This window comes from Maylandia zebra, linkage group LG20, assembly GCF_041146795.1.
Source record: "Maylandia zebra isolate NMK-2024a linkage group LG20, Mzebra_GT3a, whole genome shotgun sequence".
Classification (NCBI taxonomy): Eukaryota; Metazoa; Chordata; class Actinopteri; order Cichliformes; family Cichlidae; genus Maylandia; species Maylandia zebra.
In genome coordinates, this window is record NC_135186.1 from 495,831 (window position 1) to 516,383 (window position 20,553).

Below are 20,553 nucleotides of genomic sequence, written 5' to 3' on the forward strand. Positions count from 1 at the left end.
TTCTGTGTGGCGTCATCTTCCGAGACCGGAGGGGAGAACGTAGCCCGGAACTCCTCCAGGAAATCATCGTAATCGCAATCACGAATGGAGTGAGATGTTAAATAGGCCTCAGCCCACGTTAAAGCACGTCCCCGTAATAAACCCACAAAATAGGAGATTTTAGCTGCATCCGTGGGGAAGGCGTGTGGCGTGCGGCTGAAGAACAGGGAGCATTGAAAAAGGAACCCCCCACACAGGTCTAACTCCCCGTGGAAGGGCTCCAAAGGCGGAGGCGAAACGCCGTGGGGCACGGGATCGGGCGGCTTGGTTCGCAGCTGTTCCCGAGTGTCACTGAGCTCTTGGTAGCGGTCCTGGAGCGATTGAAGCTGCTGGTCGTGGCGACCGAGAATAGCGCCCTGCTTATTAATGGCGGAACGGAGTGGTTCTGCTGGGTCCATACTGGCCAGTCCGTACTGTCAAGAACCGAAGTTCAACACACACAAGCTGGACCCAGGAGCAGAACACACACACAGCGGTACGAGAGAAAAAATAAACTTTATTATAACTGAGAGTGTCCCGGGAGAGTAGAAGGGAGAAAACGCACGGAACCAGAGAAACCGAGGGACCGGGAGAAGAATCGCGCAGGAAACGCCGAGAGCGGGACCGTGGGAGGGATGATAGCGGGGCCAAGGGAACCGGAGGGAGGGGTGAGGGTCCGTGGGGAGAAGCTCCAGAAAGGGCGAGGGGGCTGGGGCTGATTGTGATCCAAATTCCGGACAGGCAGGTGGACAGGCTGGTGGCTCAAACACGCCGAGCTGTGATCGCTGAAGGACGACTACGGACTGGCGTGGAGCAGCAGGCTGGGCAGGATTAAATGGTCCACCTGGTGATCGCCTGGGATGGGATGCAGGTGTGGAGTCAGCGGCCACGCCCACGGGAGTGGGCATCCCATCAGCACCTCAGACGCCGGGCCGCGGACCATGACACATTGTGTAAAGAAGGAAAAAAAGTAATAGCTTGTTGAACCACTTTTAGCAGCAATAACAACCATTAAGTTTCCTTGTCATAACTCTATCAGGCTGTCACATAGTTGTGGATGAATTTTGTCCCACTCTTCTTTATAATATTACTTTAGGTCATTGATTTTTGTGAGATTTCTTTAACGCACATGATTAAGATAAGGTTGAGGTCTGGAGTCTGACTGAACTATCGCAGCACCTTCATTTTTTAAACCATTCCTGTCAGTTTGACCCAGTAGTTTGAGTTATGTTTTGGTTTATTTTTGAATGATGGATTGTTCTTTATGTTTCTCTGGTGCTTTGTTGGGTTTTATGATGAATCTGCGTTTCAAGTTACTTTGGTGTGTTTGATTGTTTTCTTATTCTCTTAGTGTTTGTGGTGATGATGATGATGTTCTATGTTCCAGCTTATTCTGGTTTATTTTTAGTTCTGCCCGTGTTAAGTCTGTGTTTCTTAGTCCTTGTGTCTTATTTCCTGTTTTATTGTGAAAGTCTATGTCTTATGTTAGTGTGTGCAGCTTTGCTCCCCTGCCTCGTTAGTCCAATTTCTCCCAGCTGTGTCTCCCTCCTGTTGCCCATTCCCTGATTACCACCCTGTGTATATTAGCCCTGTGTTTTCCTGTGCTCAGTGTCGTGTCGTACCCTCAGAATTATGGCTGTGTGTTCACTTCTCAGTGTCATTGTTCAGTTCATGTGTTTCTCACCAGCGATAAAGCTAAGGTTCTCAGTTTCAATTCAGAGTCTCGCATTTGGATCCTCCTCTCCATCCGCCTGCACACAGATCCCTGACAATTCTGTTGTAAATTGGTTGCTATGCTTCCTTGAAAGGACTCATGGATATATTTCATATGCTCATATGTACTTCATGGATCATTGTCTAGTTGCGTGACCCACTTTTGGCCGAGCTGTTTAGCTGTTGGACAGATTACCTCAAATTTGATTTGAGAATACTTTGGTACACAGAGGAGTTTTCTCAGTGACCACAAGGTGCCAAAGTACTGTGGCTGTCAAACAAGCCCACCTCGCCACCGTCAAGCTTCACAGTTAATATGAGGAGTATTCTGAATAATTTTTGCCAACCTAACGTGTGCTGCCATGTTCTTTTTTAAAGAGCAGAGACTTTCTCCTGGAAACCATTCACACCAAGCACAACTTGTTCAATCTTTTTCTTATTGTACTGCCATGAGCTTTGACATTTGGCACGCTAAATGAGGCATGTAGAGTCTGAGATGTAGCTCTTGGTTTTTTGCAATTTCCCTGACCATTGCATGGTCTAACCTCAGGGTGAATTTATTTGGATTTCAACTCCTGGGAAGATTGGCAACTATCTTGAATGTTTTCCACTGTGAATAACTTTAGAACTGAAAGAGGGTTTACCTTCTTTTTTTTCTATTACTGTAATACAGAAAACATGTTCAGATGATGATGAAAGGATGTCACACTGAGAAGCTGTCAGAACCTGAAAGAGTTTGCCATTAGATGCCAATGCAACGGCAAAGGAAAAGACAAGAAGAGCAGGCACTCTGCTTTTTTCTAAACCTGTTGCTCAGCTTTAATAAAAGCTGATTGCGGAAGGTAATTTCCATTACCTCTTTCTACGAGCACAGGAAGATGAAGCATTGCCTAACGCCCACTTGTAAAGCTGAGAAACAGACACATAAAGGCTGTGACAGTGAGACAACACTGCTTTTCATTTAAAACAATACATCAAAAATAGTTTTGAAACATGCAAGAAGAGATCATTAATTACATTTTTAAGTGGGCTCTTGAAGTGTGTTTCTTTCTCTGTTTCTGTTTACTTATCCAGAATATATAGATAAATACAATCCCAACCTGGAACTGGAACTGGAAATAGTTCACCTCAAAGTAGAATGCATGTGCACCTGTGACAAATGCATCTAGTTCAGCTCAACACAGTTCTGTTTCTGTCACAGAAATGTGGTTTTTTTTAGGATTCATAGCTGAATGTTTCATGTAACACAGCTGCTTAAAAATATAGCAGATGTTTAATGTTACACGATAAATGCCCAGTGTTGAAACAGCTGTGGATTGAAAAAGGAAAAAACATAAATAGACCATGGCGGTTTCTTTCACCATTAATTCAACAGGTTTTTGGTTTGAACTGAAGCTGAACTCTGATTCAAACCTTTTTGCTTTTCTTGTATTTATTTTCTTTTTTTGGTGGGGAGGGGGTTAAGTAACCAGACCAGATATTTTATTTATTATCAAAGTAGGCTCCTTTTAATTTGAATCATTAGCATAAATTGACTCAAAGAGCTTTTTAGCTGCTCTGTTTCAAAGTTCACAATAATATGCTAATAGATTTTATTCCCCTTCACGTCACAATTATTTTGTTTTTATCATGATAAAATTAGGTATTAAGGGCAAAGAAAACAATTTGAAGGTGTTTTTGTAGGTTATGAGCCAATAGTTTTAGTCGAGTAGCCAACTTAAGATAAGATAAGATAAGATAACCTTTATTAGTCCCACACGTGGGAAATTTGTTTAATCTTAATTTAACTTAAGATTAAATTAGGCAAAATGTGGCCAATGAAAATAAATAAATGTGGCACGGACATGTGTGACTAGATCCACCCAAATACAACTTGCGTTTGGATGTCTTATATAAACTTAAATAACACCTACTTGATAAACTTATTAGCAGAAAAATAGTTGTCAGTATAGCTACATATCTTAAATCTCAGAGTAAGTGTGAGAAGTGCATCGAGTTTTGATAGCTTTGTTGGCTGAGAGGTACTACGTGATATTTTCAGGCCTAATTTCAGTGGTGCAAAGTTTTAGTGGGCAGAAAGATATCTACATGGAAAAAGCCCAAGACAGGGAAAATGTTGTTGTTGTTGCTAATGACCTTGGTGCTCTTGGCTGTTATTACACTGATTTCAGTGGCCATGCCTTAATGTTAGATTTGATCACAAATTTTAAAACTTGAAGACGTTTTGAGACCTAGACCTGATGTAAAATAAAAAAAATAATCAATTTTTGATCCAACACAGTCCTGTGCCAGATAGTAAAATAGTTGTGAAACTTAGTCTATTGATTTTACTGATGGTGTTCATGCGTTCAGTCCCAGGTATCACATCATGTATTCAGCAAACAAAAGCTGGAATATGTACCATATGGACAAAATTGTTTGCAACCAAATGGTACTATATTGCCACCTGCAGGATGACAACGAAAGTGGAACTGGCGTAGGAGGATTAAAGCCTGCTGTTTTTATAGACTGAAGCATTTTCCACTGTGCAATTTTTAACTGCACCCTCTTAGTTACTTTATTATTGCAGTGTTACAATTATGTGTATTAAAAAATACAGTATAAACACAACTTTATAAATGTGTCCCAAGTCCATATTTATCCATATCTTTTTTTACCATATCTGGAAGAATACTTATTCTTACATTTGTCAGTATCCATCTAGAAAACGGCGACCATCTCATGTCTAATGGACTTGAAATATTGAAATTGTGCAAATGTTGTTAGTGCCACGCTTAGTGGAAGTAAGCAATTTTTAGTAAATGGTCAGTGAAAATAAACTGTCTTTTAACTGCTCTTTCACTGTAAAAGAGGAATTAAAGGATAGTTTATTTGTGTGTGTGTGTGTGTGTGTGTGTGTGTGTTTGAAGATTGCTCATTACAATCTAAGAAAGCGCACAATCTAAAATAACAGCCAGTCTGGCCTTCTAAGCCACCAGACAGACAAGCTTGAAGTCAGTAAATACTACAATAAATTGTGGTTGGTCTCAATCCTGTAACATAACCAACCGGTTTTGGCTCTTACTTTTTTAAAAAGAGTAGGTTCACAAAGCCAGCACAGGAACAAAACAAGGACATGTTGGAACAAAGGTTAGAGTGTTCAATGCCGTGACCTCTCTTTGCTAATGTGACTAAACCAGTCCACTGTTCACTGCTTGAAAGACGATCTCCAGTACTTAGGACAGGTTGGTTAACCACAACCCCTCTAAATCAGGCTATAATTTATATAATGCGTCGTCATATAATGGCCCTTGCAAAACCACACGTGACGTGCAGGACTAAACTGTGAACTTGAGATCAAGTCTAAGACGTCTTACAGATCGGGTGCACTGATCAAGTAGGAAAGATGAGGTGCGATGTTGCCATGCGGCCATCAGGAGGGGCTGGAACAAAGCAAGAGGCAGCACGCTGTATTCACCACGAGGCTTACGGTGCTGAGAGTACTTAGTGGAATAATTCGCTCAAAGTTTGCTTTTAAAGGGAGACTATTTCTAAAGCAAACAGCCGAAGCCTTTTAATCATATTGAAATCATTTATTGTGACTTCTATGGCAAAACAAATCTTATTTTCACTCCGTGTGTACGCTTCAAGCATTCACACCATCCATCGGAACTGGTAAATATACAGATTTATTTTGCGATTAGACCAAATCTTTCAGAATTTAACGCACAGACACGGACTTGCCATAAATCTAACGTTGGACGTCCGAAACAAAGAGGTTTATCCCGGACACCCATGACCGCATATATCCCCGCCCTCCACCGATCAACCCACCAACCATTGGTTGAGCTGTTGCACTACGCCTTTGTGATTGGCTGACTGTCTCGTCACTGAAGGTCTGTTGTTCACGCTCGCACCAGAGCAGCAGCTCCAGTGACAGTGGAGTGCTTTGATTCATGCTGTTGTGGAGTCCCCCGTTTTTGGATTCAAAGAACAGTTAATGCGGCCAGAAAAGAGCGCATGAAGGTATGGAAGAGGTTTTTACCACTTTGCTTTGGCGGGTTGTTAAAGTAAAAACTAAACTGCAAAAGTCCACAGGTGAATCTCTGACACAGTCTGAGATTTGCTTGTACGATAAAGGATTTTGGTATTTCTGATTTTTACAGGGGTTAACTTGGGACCTTGTGCTAAGTCATTACGGGGAAAAACATTTCCACATAAATATAGTAGCCAAAATAAGAGGAATCTGAATAATCGTTCATTTTCAGGCTGTAGGGTGTGAGTGCTTCAGTAGTATTGATTGTACCCTAAATCCCAGCTATAGCTATTAATAAAAGGTAATTTGATGTTGTTATGAGGTTTATGGCACTTGGATATTGAACTGAATGTTACCAATCCAGAAAATAATGACATCCCCTTGTGTTACACAAAGGCCCGGGACGGCAGGTGGATCCTCTGCTGCTCCTGAGCAACCCCAGCGATCATTTAGAAATGCATGGAGCAGACTGAGCACTCTTTCCCACACAGTGAGCAAAGCAGGGAGGACCCTTCCCGTTTTCTTAGCTAATTTTTAACCTGAGAGAAACCACAGTAGAGAGATTAAAGAGAGAGCATAAACGCTGGGCTATGTGTGAATTCACTCAAGATGACCACAGTAACTGAGGTGTGTACTCTCCCTTTGGCACTTACCACAGACCACATTAGATGCTCTGCTTCTATATTGAATGTCTGGCTTGATATGGATGAGCATAACCTCTAATTTTAACACCATGAATGTATTTGCTTTGGCTTATTACCGGATCAAGCTTTGCTACTCACACAGCCAACCTGCAACAGTTAAAACCATGTCAGCTACAGAGTGGGTTTCAGTAATTTACTCTTGAGTGACGATTCCCATGGTTTGGGTATCCCTGGAATGTGGCAACGATTTTCCATGGAAGCTGATCGAATGACAAATACCCAGTTTTGGCATTACACTGACTGGAAACAGGTCAAACATACAGCAGTACTGACACAAAACTAAAGTACGTGTGTGGTTGAGAAAGAGTGAAACCACTTTCACATTATGACAAGTAAGTAGCCAGTAAATAACTGCTGATTCACACTCTGCTGCTTTGCTGTGAATGTCGGTGAGCCACAGAATGCACTCTGGAATTCTGGAGGGACAGAGAGTGTTGTGGGATCGCTGCTTGAAGAAAGCAAAAGCTTTGAAACTTCGTGGCAGCGAGGAGAAGAGGGTGGGTTTCTTTAAAAAAGAGGAGATGAGAAAAGTTGCTTTGACAAATTAAAGGAAATATCAAAACACCAAATGGTTTAGTAAGTATGAAAATAAAACTCATCACACGATGTGCCATTTGCAGACAGCAGATCTTGACTCAGTTGAACACCTAAAGACAGAGCTGGGCAATTAATGTTCCCAACGGGTCACATGAGAAACGGGGACTGTTGTGGAGGGCCACGACAATAAGCTGAACTCAGTTCTGCTACTCGTAAGATTAGACGATACACTTAGTAGACATAGTGGAAATGGCAGCATTTTATCATTTTTTTAATCAACAATATTTCAAAAACAAGTGTGTTTTTTGGAAAGATTTCAGAGATTTTTGACTCATACAAAGTGTTGTTGTTCTTTTGCTTTTAGTTTAATTACTTCATCTGTAGTTTTTCAGTTCTGTTTTGTAGGTTTCTTTAGATCTAAAAATCTAGTCTGCTTTGGGCTTGAACAAGTGCACAGAAGTCAGGCTCAGTGGCTGTGCAGGAAACACGAAGGACAGCTGTATATGCATTTGTTAACCTTAATGAATGAGAATATTTGTTCATGTATGAGGTAGATCCAAAGTGAAACAACATCTAATGAGATCTCTCCTTATGTGTAGAAAGTATTTTTTGAAAGAAGAATAAAAATCCAGCAGTGACACTGACTTAAAGTGCTCGAATGAATCGAAAGTGCAACACACTCAATCAGTGCTCTTTCTCTGATTAAATTACCTATTTAAGTTTTAGCATTAATAAAATAAAATAATTTTTTAGTACTGACATGCAGCATCTGCGGGTGTAATATAAAATGCAAAGAATTCAGTTCTGTCTTCATTTCAGTCAGTTTTTCTTATATCTGCTTCAAAGGTGACATTTTTCTCTGGCAGATTTGGACAACAACCAGTTGAAACACCTGCCAGTTTGTCCCATTTGAGTCCCAGCCAATCAAAGCATTCACACGTGTCACAGACATCACAGCTCTTGCCCCGAGCTTCAACTGAAGCTCCAGATTTCCTGCAATGTCCTTGATCCAGCTTGTTCCTGTCAAATGCAGAGTCCATGAAACACTCTTTGATAAACCACCAGAGAATTACTTATTGTTTTTGCAGTTGTATGGGAAATCGTGGAGCTGGTCTTGATCGCTCCATCCTGGTAAAAACAAAAAAAAAGTCCTTGGTTGTTTTTGCAGCTTTGCAGGTTTAGATGTGTGTTCCCCCTCTGCTTTAGTCAAGTTGCATTTATTTGCCTATTTAGTCTCATAATGGTGACTCAAACTGTGATCCTGAAATGCAGCAACCGGCTCTTGCATTGTGTTTCACCAAACAGCTGAAATGGGGCAAACCTCATGATTTATACTTATTTATGTTGGAATTTTAATTTCCCATTGACCTCATGTCAGGTCGATCAGGGACAACCAAATGGCCAGATGTGACCCATGAATGTTAAAGTCTGCCTTTACATATGGGCCCCATGAGGAAGACCATGATCATAATCTCCTTCTTCACACATACCTCATCAAACTCTTGTCACACTGAGCAGTTTCGATGTGATTTAAAGGAGCTGATTTGAAAATGACTTCATCTGCAATTCAAAAGATGAAGTCAACTTTCAGAAAGGTCTGTCTCAGTTTTAAGAATGATGTCAGCTGTGTGAGGTGTGTTATGTCTGGCCCCTGTGACTAAACAGGGCCCTGCTGTGAATCACAGGATGCAGTAGTGTAGGTGTAGCATGGCTAAGGTCTTACAAGCTTAAAAAAAGATGTTTCAGACTATCACATTTGCCTAACAGTCTTGGGATTTGGACTTAATGTGCAGATATGCTAATGACTTCCTGTTTATAACCCGGAGCACAACTCAGCAAGTCCACAGATGGGACCCGAGTCCCTTTGTATATCAGTTCTGTGTCGCTCCCTGAAAAATGAGAATGAGTAGCTACTACTGGGGGCTGATTTACATATAAATCAATTTGTAATACCCAGAAGCAATCTTGTTTCCTAATTTGATTTCATTCTTTTTTCATCTGCTCCTTTAATGAAATAAAACAGTTTTTAGGAACAATGAGAAATCTTGCTTTCACTCACTCACTCTTTCTGTCTTTAGGAGGAGAAGATGAACGTGGAGGCTCTAAGCAGAGCGGAGCTGCTGACTCTCCTCAGTATCTTGGAGGGGGAGCTAGAGGCCCAGGATGTAGTCATACACGCCCTCAGGGTAAGTTGGCAGCTACATCTGATACAACAGATCCCCCCGTGGACTCGTGCTTACCGAAGGAGTTACATGACGGAGCATAATTAACCGTATCATTTCCATCCCAGTATCCCAATGAATAAAACAAAATGTGAGACTATCTTTAGTCCATACACCATTTGACACTAAAATTAACCTGTTTCAGCATCACGCTCCCAATAAGAATGTGAGTGAACTGGGAGGGGATATGTAAACAGGAAGCTGAGGAAAAAGAGCTAGTGAAGACGATGGCACAGCAGCCGTTCTGGGTTCTTTTTTTTTTTTTTTTTTTTTTTTCTAAATGACATCAGAATCAGCAGTATGCGACATTACGTGATGGCAGAGCTTCAGTTCATCCTTTGTCATTTTTTTTTTTTTTTTTTTTAATAAATAGGACAGGGGGAATGAATGAGAGAGAGAGGGGGAGAGAAAGAAAGAAAACCAAAGGGGAGAAGAGACGGTGAGAAGGGGGGGGAAGAGAGAGAAAAAAAAAAAAAAAAACTCCTGGGTCACCTGTATGGGTTCATCAGAGCACCAGTATTATTGCTGGTCAGTCTGGCCTTTGACCAAAGTTTCTTTTTAAACTCAAGTCACTTTTCAGTTTTGACTATTGTGTCTCGATCGAGTTCAGACAGACTGCAGTTTATACTGGTGTCTTTTGTGACCACATTAGTTTAAATCTGGGGATTCCCATTGTTGCAAAATGAAAACAGAAGCGGATTACTCTGGTGTGGTATGTTGCCTCAGGTAAATATTTCAAAGCCTTGCAAGAGCTGTTTAGCTTGGGCTAATTAGTTGTACATAACTGTGTTTGGAACACTAAACACAGACTATGAAGATGACTGCAGATTGCATTTTTAGATTGCATACTCTACATAGCATTTAGGCAAAGTTGTGCCAGTCAACACCCAAACATCTTTCAACTTGGGCAACCTGAATCACAAGAGTCCACATTAGAAAAGATTATAAACGTCATTCCAGACAAAACTCCACAACAGCCATGTTTCATCACACGTCTGATTTTAGAGAACCGTTTAGGCTTGGTTTTCTTTTGGATGTTGAGTTTTGTGCAGCTAATTCACTCAAGCTGAGAGAATAGCTTTCTTTTCCAACAACAGTGTTTAGTGTCTGGGCCTGGTCTGATTAGTTCTCTTTGTGCCGCTTTTTATACTCCTGCCACAGCAGCTGTTCTATGCTTAGACCGTGAATGTTTGCCTCATTGTCTGAAATAACAATTAGGCCTACAATGAGAACAAGTAGCAGTGATGTGATATATAGGCTTTGATATTGACATTTATCTAAAAAGCAAATGAGAAGGCAGAATTTCAGTGCCGGGACCTGAAGGAAAGCCATTCTAACCACACCAGCTCATATGCAAGTCAAAGGGCTGCTATGTAGAGCTGAAGCATACAGTGTTTGACCTGAAACTCAGTGCACATGTTCAACCATCCCCTCAGGACAAATGCATAGTCGACTTATTCCTTTTTCCAAATCTTTATTACTCTGTTTTTTCTTCTATCTCTTTTCCTCACAACACAACCACATTACGGGGGGACTTTGATGTTTAACTGTGACCCATGTCCCATCTGCACAACTGACACACACACACACACACACACACACACACACACACACACACACACACACACACACACACACACACACACACACACACGTTTGGTGGTCTCCATGGGGCCTGTCAGAGGCTGCAGTGTTTACTGTGCAGAGGATGTACAGAGTTATAGGCTTAGATCACTGACTTCCTTTGTTCCAGCTGGGGGCCGGTACAGTAGATTGCTGACAGGTCAATGTAAGGGCAGACTGTGTGTTGAAGGGAGTGTCAGGACTTGATAGCAGGCTTCAATTTAGTCTGTCTCTGTGTATCAGTTTGACACCCAGGAAGTCTATTTATACAATTTGTGTTTCACTATCTTGGGTCTTTTGTACCTTCCCACTCTGGTTAACATATCTCAAGCAGTTGCTATAACAATGCTTTTCCTCAATTAGAGCTCTCTTTTCAGTTTGTTTACTAGCACACTGCACTTACCAAAGAAGTCAATGCTTACTTGCATGTGGGGCAGATTGCTCTACCATATTTTCCAGTATTTTCCTACCTCAAACACTCTCTCCTCCCAGCAGCAAGTACCTGGGACTGCAAAACAAACCTGCATCTTTGTAACCCCTCCTTCACCTGAAACCCCTGCAAACCTGGAGCTGCAACAGTTGTTTGCTTACTTAATCACACAATGAGATGGTGTCAACTGTGGGACTTGTCTCTACAGATTCTGGGTTTTAATGTTTCCAGTTCTCATCAGCGAGGACACAGATGAGCAGTTTTACTAGAGGGAACATTCCTCAGAACATGACACCAGAAACAGGTCTTGCATTCCAAGAGGTGTGGCGTATGTTTTGAGTTAACAATTGTCTGCAACTAAAGGGAACTAATGCTATTATTATCTTCTCCCTGTTAAGCGCTGAGCAACTTAAAGTTAGTGTGTTGAAAACATGTACTTTAGAGAAGAAGCTCTACACCTGCTCCTTAAATTGGCAGTGAGGAAGTATAAGGTTGGTCCTTGTAGACTGGTGCATTTCTGTTGAGACAAAGTGGGGAGCAAATGTACGAAACAGACACTGTAACAAAGTCTGTGACGCTGGACTATCTGATAATGGAACTGTTTTTGTTTGTCCAGGCAACAGAGTTTGTGTGGTAATGTTTTTCATATGATGTCATGTCCTGTAATCCTAAAATGCTTTGTCTATTTTTATAGGCTGATGTGATTTCCCGACTCCATAAACAATAAGGGTGGGCAAGACTTTATTGTTCAGATAAGAGTGTGTACTGCCCGATTTGGACAAGTTCTTAAGATTGGCAGGGTAAACATTATAAAAAAGGGCCACTAACCACACAGAAGTTTCCCTTAAAAGGAAGCCTAATAGAGTATTGTAGTGTACACTCGGTCAGTAACCAACAGCTGGGAGATTGTAAGAGGACAGCTCATTGACTTAAAGTGTGTAAAAGAGAAGGTGGGTCCACTTAAATATCATTTAAACAGCATCTGGAAACACAAACCATGTCACACACAGAATTGATAGAAACAAGTAGTTGAATATGAGGCAATGTTTTCCTAAGGATGCCTTTTTATGGCTGCTTCTGTTACACCTTAACTAGATTTCAAAATAAAGGTTTATATCTAACAACACCCTTCATTTTATTTAGATTTACCACACAGCCTGGCACTAGTAATAATAATACAACTTTTTTAAAAAGCCACATAGGAGATCTGGCACAGAGTTTCCTTGTTCCACTAATGAAATGCCTTTTTGAAAGCAATGCCTGACCAAAGGGTGAGAACACCCACTTCCATGTTGCATCAGTAACTGCTGATGATAACATTTGCTGCAGTTAAACATTACTTAGAAAGTTTCATTTGGTGTCGTCCCACTTATCTTAGCACCACCTGTGATTAATATGTACCTGGGAGGTGTCTCGAGCACACCTTAGCTTACATTTCATAAAGCAAACACCTAAAATCTCATAATCCCATTTTTCTTTCTCTCGCTCCCTCTGTCTGTCTCTCTCTCTCTCTTGAGTAGAAGAAGAAATAAAAGTAATGAATAAAAAAGTGAGTGCTATCATTGAATTACACTTGACTTACAAGTCAATTTGTAGTTTTAATAACTGTTATAAACTTAAAGAGACATGATGTCTCACCACATGCCTACATTGTCGAGACACCGTTTGAGGGGGCCGCTGTGCTGCAGGGCATTATTTATCTGCATCATCTGGAAAAGCTAATCAGCGTAAACCTAATACACTGTTTTTAACTCTGATTTTTAATTATTAAATCTTTCTTATTTGCTGGTTGTCTGTTTTAGCTGTGTGTGCAACCAAATTTTGTTTATATTCTTATTGCTGGCTTTGCACATAATGGCAATAAATAATAACCCATTTAGGCTGAGACATTTTTAAATTGCCTCTATTTTTTTCTGTTGCCATGTAGGTCTACAATTTCAGTCAGTTTGGAGTGATGGAAAGGTGTAAAGGAGAATTTATAAGAAACTAAAGCAACAGAAGTAATAAAAGAAGCATTGAAGCACCTTTTCATAGTATGTAGAGAGTTCGCCTGCTCCTATTATGGCTACTATTTAGTCTCCCAGTTAAAATAATACCTTAGCAAATCTCTGCTTCAGTTTGGCTGTTTCTCACATTTCTGCTAAAACCTCTGTAAGCTAACTGCTTAGCAACATTAGCTAATTAGCTTTTTACTTGTAAGAATACTAATGACACTGCTGGCTCAAGTTAATGTGTGGCTATTAGTTGTGTATGTGTTAGCTATAAAAAAATATATGTGTTATATATGTTCATACATCATGTGTTTGTATGTGAGCTTGCTGTATTTTTCTGCAACCTACTTTGAGTAGGATGTGTACGGGCTCTCCTAAGAAATTACTCCATACTCTTGCTTCTGTTAAGCTGTGGTTTTTTATGGTGTCATTAGTGGTTAGCTAGCTAGTAGTTAGCTCCCGGCTGTCATACCAAACTCACTGAAGATGCACACTATTGAGCAGATATGTTATGTATAACCATATTAATGGAAGTTTTCACTCTCATAACTGCTGCTTGAAGAAAAGAAAAAACAACCACTTGATTCCATTTAACTTGTATACAAAGTGTCAGTTAAATCAGATAATCAGTGCACATTTTGACTTTGTCTGTGCTACTTGCTGAGCTAATTGAGTACCAAATTCAAATTGAAAAGTATCCTGCATATTTTTTCCCATGACTTCCTATAAAGACATTTGTTGTCTGTAGTTGTGTAGAGCTATGTAGCAGAGAGGCTTTGCTTGTTGTGCCCTGTCATAAAGGAAAGTGCAGTCTGTCATTACGATCAGAACTGTCCCGGCAAAAAAACACGAGAGGCCAGACCTTAGGCCAGCTCTGCTACAAACACACACTGAGCCCAGCCCTTAATGGTCTGTTTAAACAGCTATTTAACTCAGGAAGCTGCAGTTTTCTCTCCAGTTTTACTCTAATGACCAACAGAAAAATAACAAAAGTTCACAACCACAGTTCAGGATATACATAATGGCTAACACAAAACTTTATAGTCATAGAAAAAGGGAAACTGAGATACGGATATACAGTCGTATTGGTTCTCAGACACTGAAGGCTGCAGGGTCAGACTTGGGAACAATGCATGGGACTGAAAGCACTGAGACAGTCTCTTTGTGCAAGTTCTGTAATCTCTTCACTGAGGGTCACATTCTTTGTATAGCCAGAGAGAAAGCCTCAAATACAGCCTTCCTACTGAAGCCCTGAGGGTGTGTGTGTGTTGTAATGGTATTTTTTGTTTTGTGAGAGCATGTGAGAAAAAGAGCCTGACAGAGAGGAGGAAGTAAAGAGATGCATTTTCTAACAAGTGATGATGAACTTACAGAGGAATGCAGTGGCATGCATGTTTGGGCATGGGAACGAGGAGAAGGCACTCAGCTGGGGTGTCTGATGAGAATAGTAGGGGGAGATGGAGACTTGTGTCCCCAAGACCCGTGGAGTAAACTCTGAAGCATGTGCTCACATCATTAGGACTGCCTGCGGACCCTGAGTGCCTCCAGAACTCAAACATACTAAACATACTAAACATACTATCTGCTATGTAGTCAATGAGACCTCCTAATTTTTTCCCCTGAACAGGTGTGCTGTCACTTTTTATTCACTTGTTTTTAGTTTACATATAATTGAACCACTTTAATAGCGTCGGGTTTGTGTGTGTGTGTGTGTGTGTGTGTGTGTGTGTGTGTGTGTGTGTCTGAGTTTATGGTACAAACATTCACCGCTGCATCCCTGGGGAGGCGTTAACATCTGCCCCTGGTGGGGGGACTGGATAGCCGTTCCTCACCTCTTTGTGTTTGGTTTGAGGGGGATGACCATCTGCTTGGTCTCACGCTGACGATAACATCACTCAGCGCAGATTTCCTGCAATCACACAAACACACGCTTCCGGATCTATGTCCAGTCATAATGATATCCTTTTTTGGTTCGGTGCCACAGTGTGGAAAAGAGGCTTCATCCTATCAAACCCATATACTGTCATACATAAGAAACACTGGTTTCTGCTGAGTCAAGTCTGAACTTGTACTCACATATTAATGTGCATGCATGTTCGGGACATAACAGTCCCGGAAAAAACAAAATACATCTTCAATGTTTCCATAGAAGTTAAGAGAACAAATTGCAGTCAGGTCCTGTTAATTAAATCAACTTAATTAAATGATCTCCAGCAAGCGTGCACACCTCTGTTAAAGGAGAGGGTTGGGGCAGTTTGCTGGTATTCACTTGTGTTTGAACACAGTTCCAAGGAGGAAAGACTTCGTGCTGCTGCCTGTCAATCTAGGGGGGAAATCACCCCAAAGTCAGGCTGTGGAACGCTCAGAGAAATGTAAAAGAGACACAGATCTTATACTGCTAACTGTTAGAGTTAATGATAGTACAATTAGAAAAAGATTGGACTAGTGTGACTTTCTGGAAGGGTTGCCAAAAGCCTGTTTTCTCTATAAAGAACGTGGCTACATGGCTTGGGTTTGCAAAGTTGTGTCTAAACAAACTAGACTCCTGGAACAGTGTCCTTTGTACAGACCAAAGTGGAGATGTTTGGCTATAATGTAAAGCACCACATTTTGGATAAGACAAAACACGGCATATCAGGGCAAACGCCTCCTACCAAATGTCAGTCACAGAGATATAGAGATAATAATTAGTGCTTGTTTTGCAGCCATGAGACCTGAACACCTTACAGTCTTTGATTATGAACTTAGTATTCTAGAGTCACTTGTGAGGCCGTCTGTCCGACTGCTGAAGCTTAGCTGAAACTGGGTCATGCAGTAGGACCATAATCATAATGACAGTAGAAAATCTTCAACAGAATGTCTAAAAAAGAAAATAATCCAGGTGCTCCAGTGGCCCAGTCAAAGTCCAGCCTGGTTAAAATGCTGTTGCAGGACTTTAAGACAGGCGTCCATAAACTAATGCCAAATTTTAAAGAAAAGAGAACCAAAGAGAGACTGATTTAGTCACACAGAAAACAAACTTCAAGGTATTTTGATAAAGGTGTTTCTACACTTTGTGTTGTGTACTTAGTTTTTCAGAGGACTACATAGAGTCCTGTGAAAACTTCCTTTTTCACATGACTGTAGACTGTAGTAGATTTTTTCTCTCTCTTGTTGCCTGCTGTGCTACACAAAAATGTGTGTTACCATGCGCTTCAATATTTGATATTTGTTCAAGCTGATTTTCAGCATCTCTTGGAAAGCACAACCGTATTCATATGTGTGAATAGAACAGAATGGATTTCTTGTCATTGTATATGCAACAAAATAACAGGTTAATGTTTGTGTATATCTGATAGGCTCAGCACAGAGATGCTTTTGTCCAAGAGCGCTACGGACAGTATGACCTCAGCGATCCATTCCTGGCCCTGCAGCGGGACAACGAAGCCATGGAGTGCCATAACACAGCCGCCGAACCTCACACGCATCTGCAGGGAAGGGCAGTGGGGCCAAATCCTCTGGCTGTGCTTAAACTGGTCATGGCTCACTGCAAGAGGATGCAGGAGAGGATGATGGGACAGTTAGCTGCTGCTGAAAACAGACACAGAAGGGTAAGGGGCAATGCACATTCAGATAGTCACCAGTCTTCAGATCAGCTTTTCTACACAGCCATTATCACACATGGGCTAACACAAGTGCAAGTTTGCTTTGTGTGTGGACATGCATGTGTATTTGTTTCAGCTACTGATTTGGCTTATAGTAGTGAGGCAGACCGAGAGGGGATGTGGAGCTTCTCCACCCCAAAGCTCTGGTCTGTGAGGATATGTGTGGGAGACTCACAACTTTAGTGTTTTTCCCTTTGGCTGTATGTTTGATAGATGATAGCAGACTTGGAGGAGGAGAAACGACGACACGTCCAGGAATCTGCACTCCATGCTGATTTCACCTTCATGCTGCAGACAGAAAGAGATAAACTACTGCATCAGGTGAGACTGGAATGTAAAGGATAGGCGAAACAATAAGTGTGTCTATATGTATGTTTGTCTTTGTGAGATAAAATGTTAACGTCTTATAGAAATTGTTCCTCTCTTGCTGACAGATGAGCACATCTGGTCAACCTGCTTCCCTTTCCCTCACCTCTCCCTGTCTGCACAGTGTCCTTTTTCGCTCTTGTGGTGGTGATTTAAAACCCAGCAGCAGGGAAGCATCAGTGAAACTCCACTGTGTAACTCAGTAGGGTGGAGAGGGCTTGTCCGGTTAAAAGTATAGACACACACACAGGCACAGAAATGTTCCATGGGAAACAGATGAGGAAGAGACTATTGTTTAGCTGACTAGTTGCCATGGGGCTTTATGGTCTCAGGAAGCCTGAGATAATGGATGTTCACGTCTAATGCAAGGTCAGCCGGCGAGCACGCACACTGAGAGCACACAATCGGCTACTACATAAACTTCACACGAGGACCTTATGTAAGAAAGGCTTCCTGAGCGTCTCTCAGTCTTCCTTAGGCCTTCCTGCCTCATACCAAATACACACACCATTATATTTTCTCACCTCTCACTTCCTTCTAATACTCATCAAAGCTCTTTAGAAGCCCAGAAATCTTCAAAAGATTTCACAGTAAATGCTCATTTCCAAAGAACATAGCTTTTTAAATGAGACAATATCATTATTATCTCAGTGTCACTTGAGTTAATGTCATAAAAGTCATTGACATATAAAACAGCTCTAAAATAGACAGCAGTGTTTGAAACAGAAAAACACGATTGCTGCCAGCTTGGTTATAGTGAATAGACTTTTCAGAAAATGTGTATTTTTAAAGAAAACAGTATCTGCTCCACTGTTGGATCTACTGTGACACAGCAGTGCTCTTGTGCCTCCTTGTGGCCACATGTGGCAGAGCAACTATGACTTTATTTGTGTCTCTCTCATTCCCTTTCTAGCTGGAAGTGGAGCATGCAACGGTGCAGAGATTAGAGAAGGACAAAGCCCAAGTAGTGAGCAAGGTGGAGGAGTCTCTGTGCCAGCAGCAGCAGCTCTCCTCAACTCTGACTCTGGAGCTCCAGAAAGCCAGCAGCCAGGCTCAGGAGGAAGCCCAGAAAGTCTCACAACTTCAAGTATTGCTGCAAGAGGAGACCAGTGCCCTGGAGAAGCTCCGGGCTGTTCTTGAAAATGAGAAGAGCAAGGCAGCCAAGCTTCAGGCCAAATCTGAGAAACAGATGGCTGAGTTTGACAGAGAACGTGAGCACTTGAAAGTCAGACTGGGTAAAGAGGAGGAACGGAGTAAGGAGCTTGAGAGACAGGTGGAGGACCTGAAAAGGAGGTTGGCTGAACTTGAAGGATCTAAAGAAGAGGCAAAGGCAGCTGTGGTGGAGGAGAAAGAGTCAATACCCAAAAAGATGGCAGATTCCACTTCTGTTCAGACTGAGCTGGATGGAAAGATAACCGTCACGCCTAAATCCACCTCACTGTCAAAAGTCAACGGCCATCATGGTCAAAAAGAGACAGAACTGACACAGGAGGGGAGAGGGGCAGATAATGGTGGGGTAGTAGAAAATGGGGGAGGATCACTTTTGCATTCCCCTCACCCTCATCCTGCCTCTCCCTCAAGCACAGCCTCCTCTTCCCTCTCCTCTTCCCCCATTTCCTCTCCTGTTCTGGCAAAGCGTTTGGGCAGTCCTGGTTTCCATCAGTCCTCCTACCAGGCTGGAGTCAATCAGCGGTTCCAGGCTGCCAGGCACAAGTTCCAGAGTCAGGCGGAGCTGGATCAGCAGCAGCATGGCGGCCCACTTTCCCCGAGGGACCTCTCCCCCACCACCTCCTCCATTCCTCCCCCACCAGAGCACACCACAGCTAAGCAGCTGGCCCGCAACACTGTCACTCAGGTGCTGTCCCGCTTTACCAATCAGCAGGCTGGAGTCAAGCTGGCTCCAATCAGCAGCTCTCCATTTGGTACAGACTACCGCAATCTAGCAGCATCTCCCCCGGGAGGAAGGTCGCCTTCAGGGCCTCTATCTCCAGGCATCCGCTCCCCCATCATTCCACGTTCAGAGAGGGCATACCCTCCCCCAACTCCTCCCAAGAAGCCGGGCATGAGTCCAACTCCAGGCTCTCCCAGTCACTCTGCTCGAACCAGCCTCTTTCCAGAGCTGACGGGGAACTGTGGGCACAGTAGCAGTGGCCAGGAGGGGGCTAAGGAGTCTGACCTGGTTTTATCTTCAAGTGGTTAATAGAAAGATCACACTAACCAACAACTGCTAAACAATTCAGGGATATGTCGGCGGTTTTGTAGTATCCATCTTAAGTAGCAAAACTACTTAATAGCACTCCAAATCAGAAGTCTAGACAACTGAAGCTGTGCTGGTTCAGTCAGATCCAGATTTTGCTGCACCCCTACCTCCATGAAACAGTTGGAAAGTAGAACTATTTGAAATGAACTACAGTACATGGATTATTTTAGATGCACTTCTGTTTTTTGTCACTTGGCTGTCTTTCTTTCTTTCTTTCTTTCTTCACGTAGAACTATTGTGAGTTTGTGTAATAATTGAAAATGTGCTATTTTAGACACTATATTAAAAGTATTCAAAAACAATTTACAATTTAAAGAAAGCACCTGTTGATTTTTTTTAAAGAAATTATTATAGTTTTTGTCATTGTTTAACAAACCTTTTCTTTCGTCATGAGCAGAAGCTGCTCATTGTTTTACAATTAAAAAAACACCAGTCACACAATGTTAAAAAAATAGACTGTGTAGGCCTCAAATGTGTAAATGTAAGCAAACGTGTAGCTTTCACTGTGTTTTTGAAATGTTTTCCTGATGACTTCTTATGCAGATTCTAGAGATTCTCAGTTAAAAACTTTATTATACTGTAAAAGAAAAAGTTCTGTATGAACAAACATCACCTGCATGTACTGTTTTTATGCTACACTTAACCATGAAAACACTTGAGTATTATGAAAAGGGAGACCGCACTTTGCACTACTTTACTGTATGTCTATGATTTTTAGTGACATCTGCTTCACAGGGAGGACTGTGTCATTATGTGATAAATTGTAGTTATGTCAGTAAGCGTGGACACTAAAGCTTCCAATCATGCCACTGTAATCTTTCTATTGTATTATTTCCTGTGACTTACTGTATGATCCTTGGCTTTAAAACCATTGATTCCTTCCAAGCAAATATTTTAGCCATTCTATTTGAATCTGTAGGCATACACTGCTGTCAGTGACCCTCACCTGTGTAAAGGATGACATGAAACCCTGCAACATTTTGTGCTTTTCCAATAAACTGTCCATGTCTTGAACGCCTAGAGTGTCTTT

At 41.7% G+C, this 20,553-nt stretch overlaps 1 protein-coding gene across 1 annotated transcript; it reads left to right on the forward strand.

The window, feature by feature from the left end:
- Positions 1 to 5,590: 5,590 nt before the first annotated feature.
- cttnbp2nlb (CTTNBP2 N-terminal like b) lies at positions 5,591 to 20,537 on the forward strand. Its single transcript, XM_004558891.4, has 5 exons — positions 5,591 to 5,736; positions 9,066 to 9,173; positions 16,592 to 16,843; positions 17,111 to 17,218; positions 18,177 to 20,537. The coding sequence occupies exons 1-5, from the start codon at positions 5,731 to 5,733 to the stop codon at positions 19,461 to 19,463; spliced, it is 1,761 nt and encodes a 586-aa protein (XP_004558948.3). The 5' UTR covers positions 5,591 to 5,730; the 3' UTR covers positions 19,464 to 20,537.
- Positions 20,538 to 20,553: the final 16 nt, after the last annotated feature.

Excerpts from the sequence above, each read along its gene's own strand:
- cttnbp2nlb (XM_004558891.4), top strand. Across the intron at positions 9,174-16,591 it reads TAGTCATACACGCCCTCAGG|GCTCAGCACAGAGATGCTTT; the intron begins GTAAGTTGGCAG and ends TATATCTGATAG. Across the intron at positions 17,219-18,176 it reads GAGATAAACTACTGCATCAG|CTGGAAGTGGAGCATGCAAC; the intron begins GTGAGACTGGAA and ends TTCCCTTTCTAG.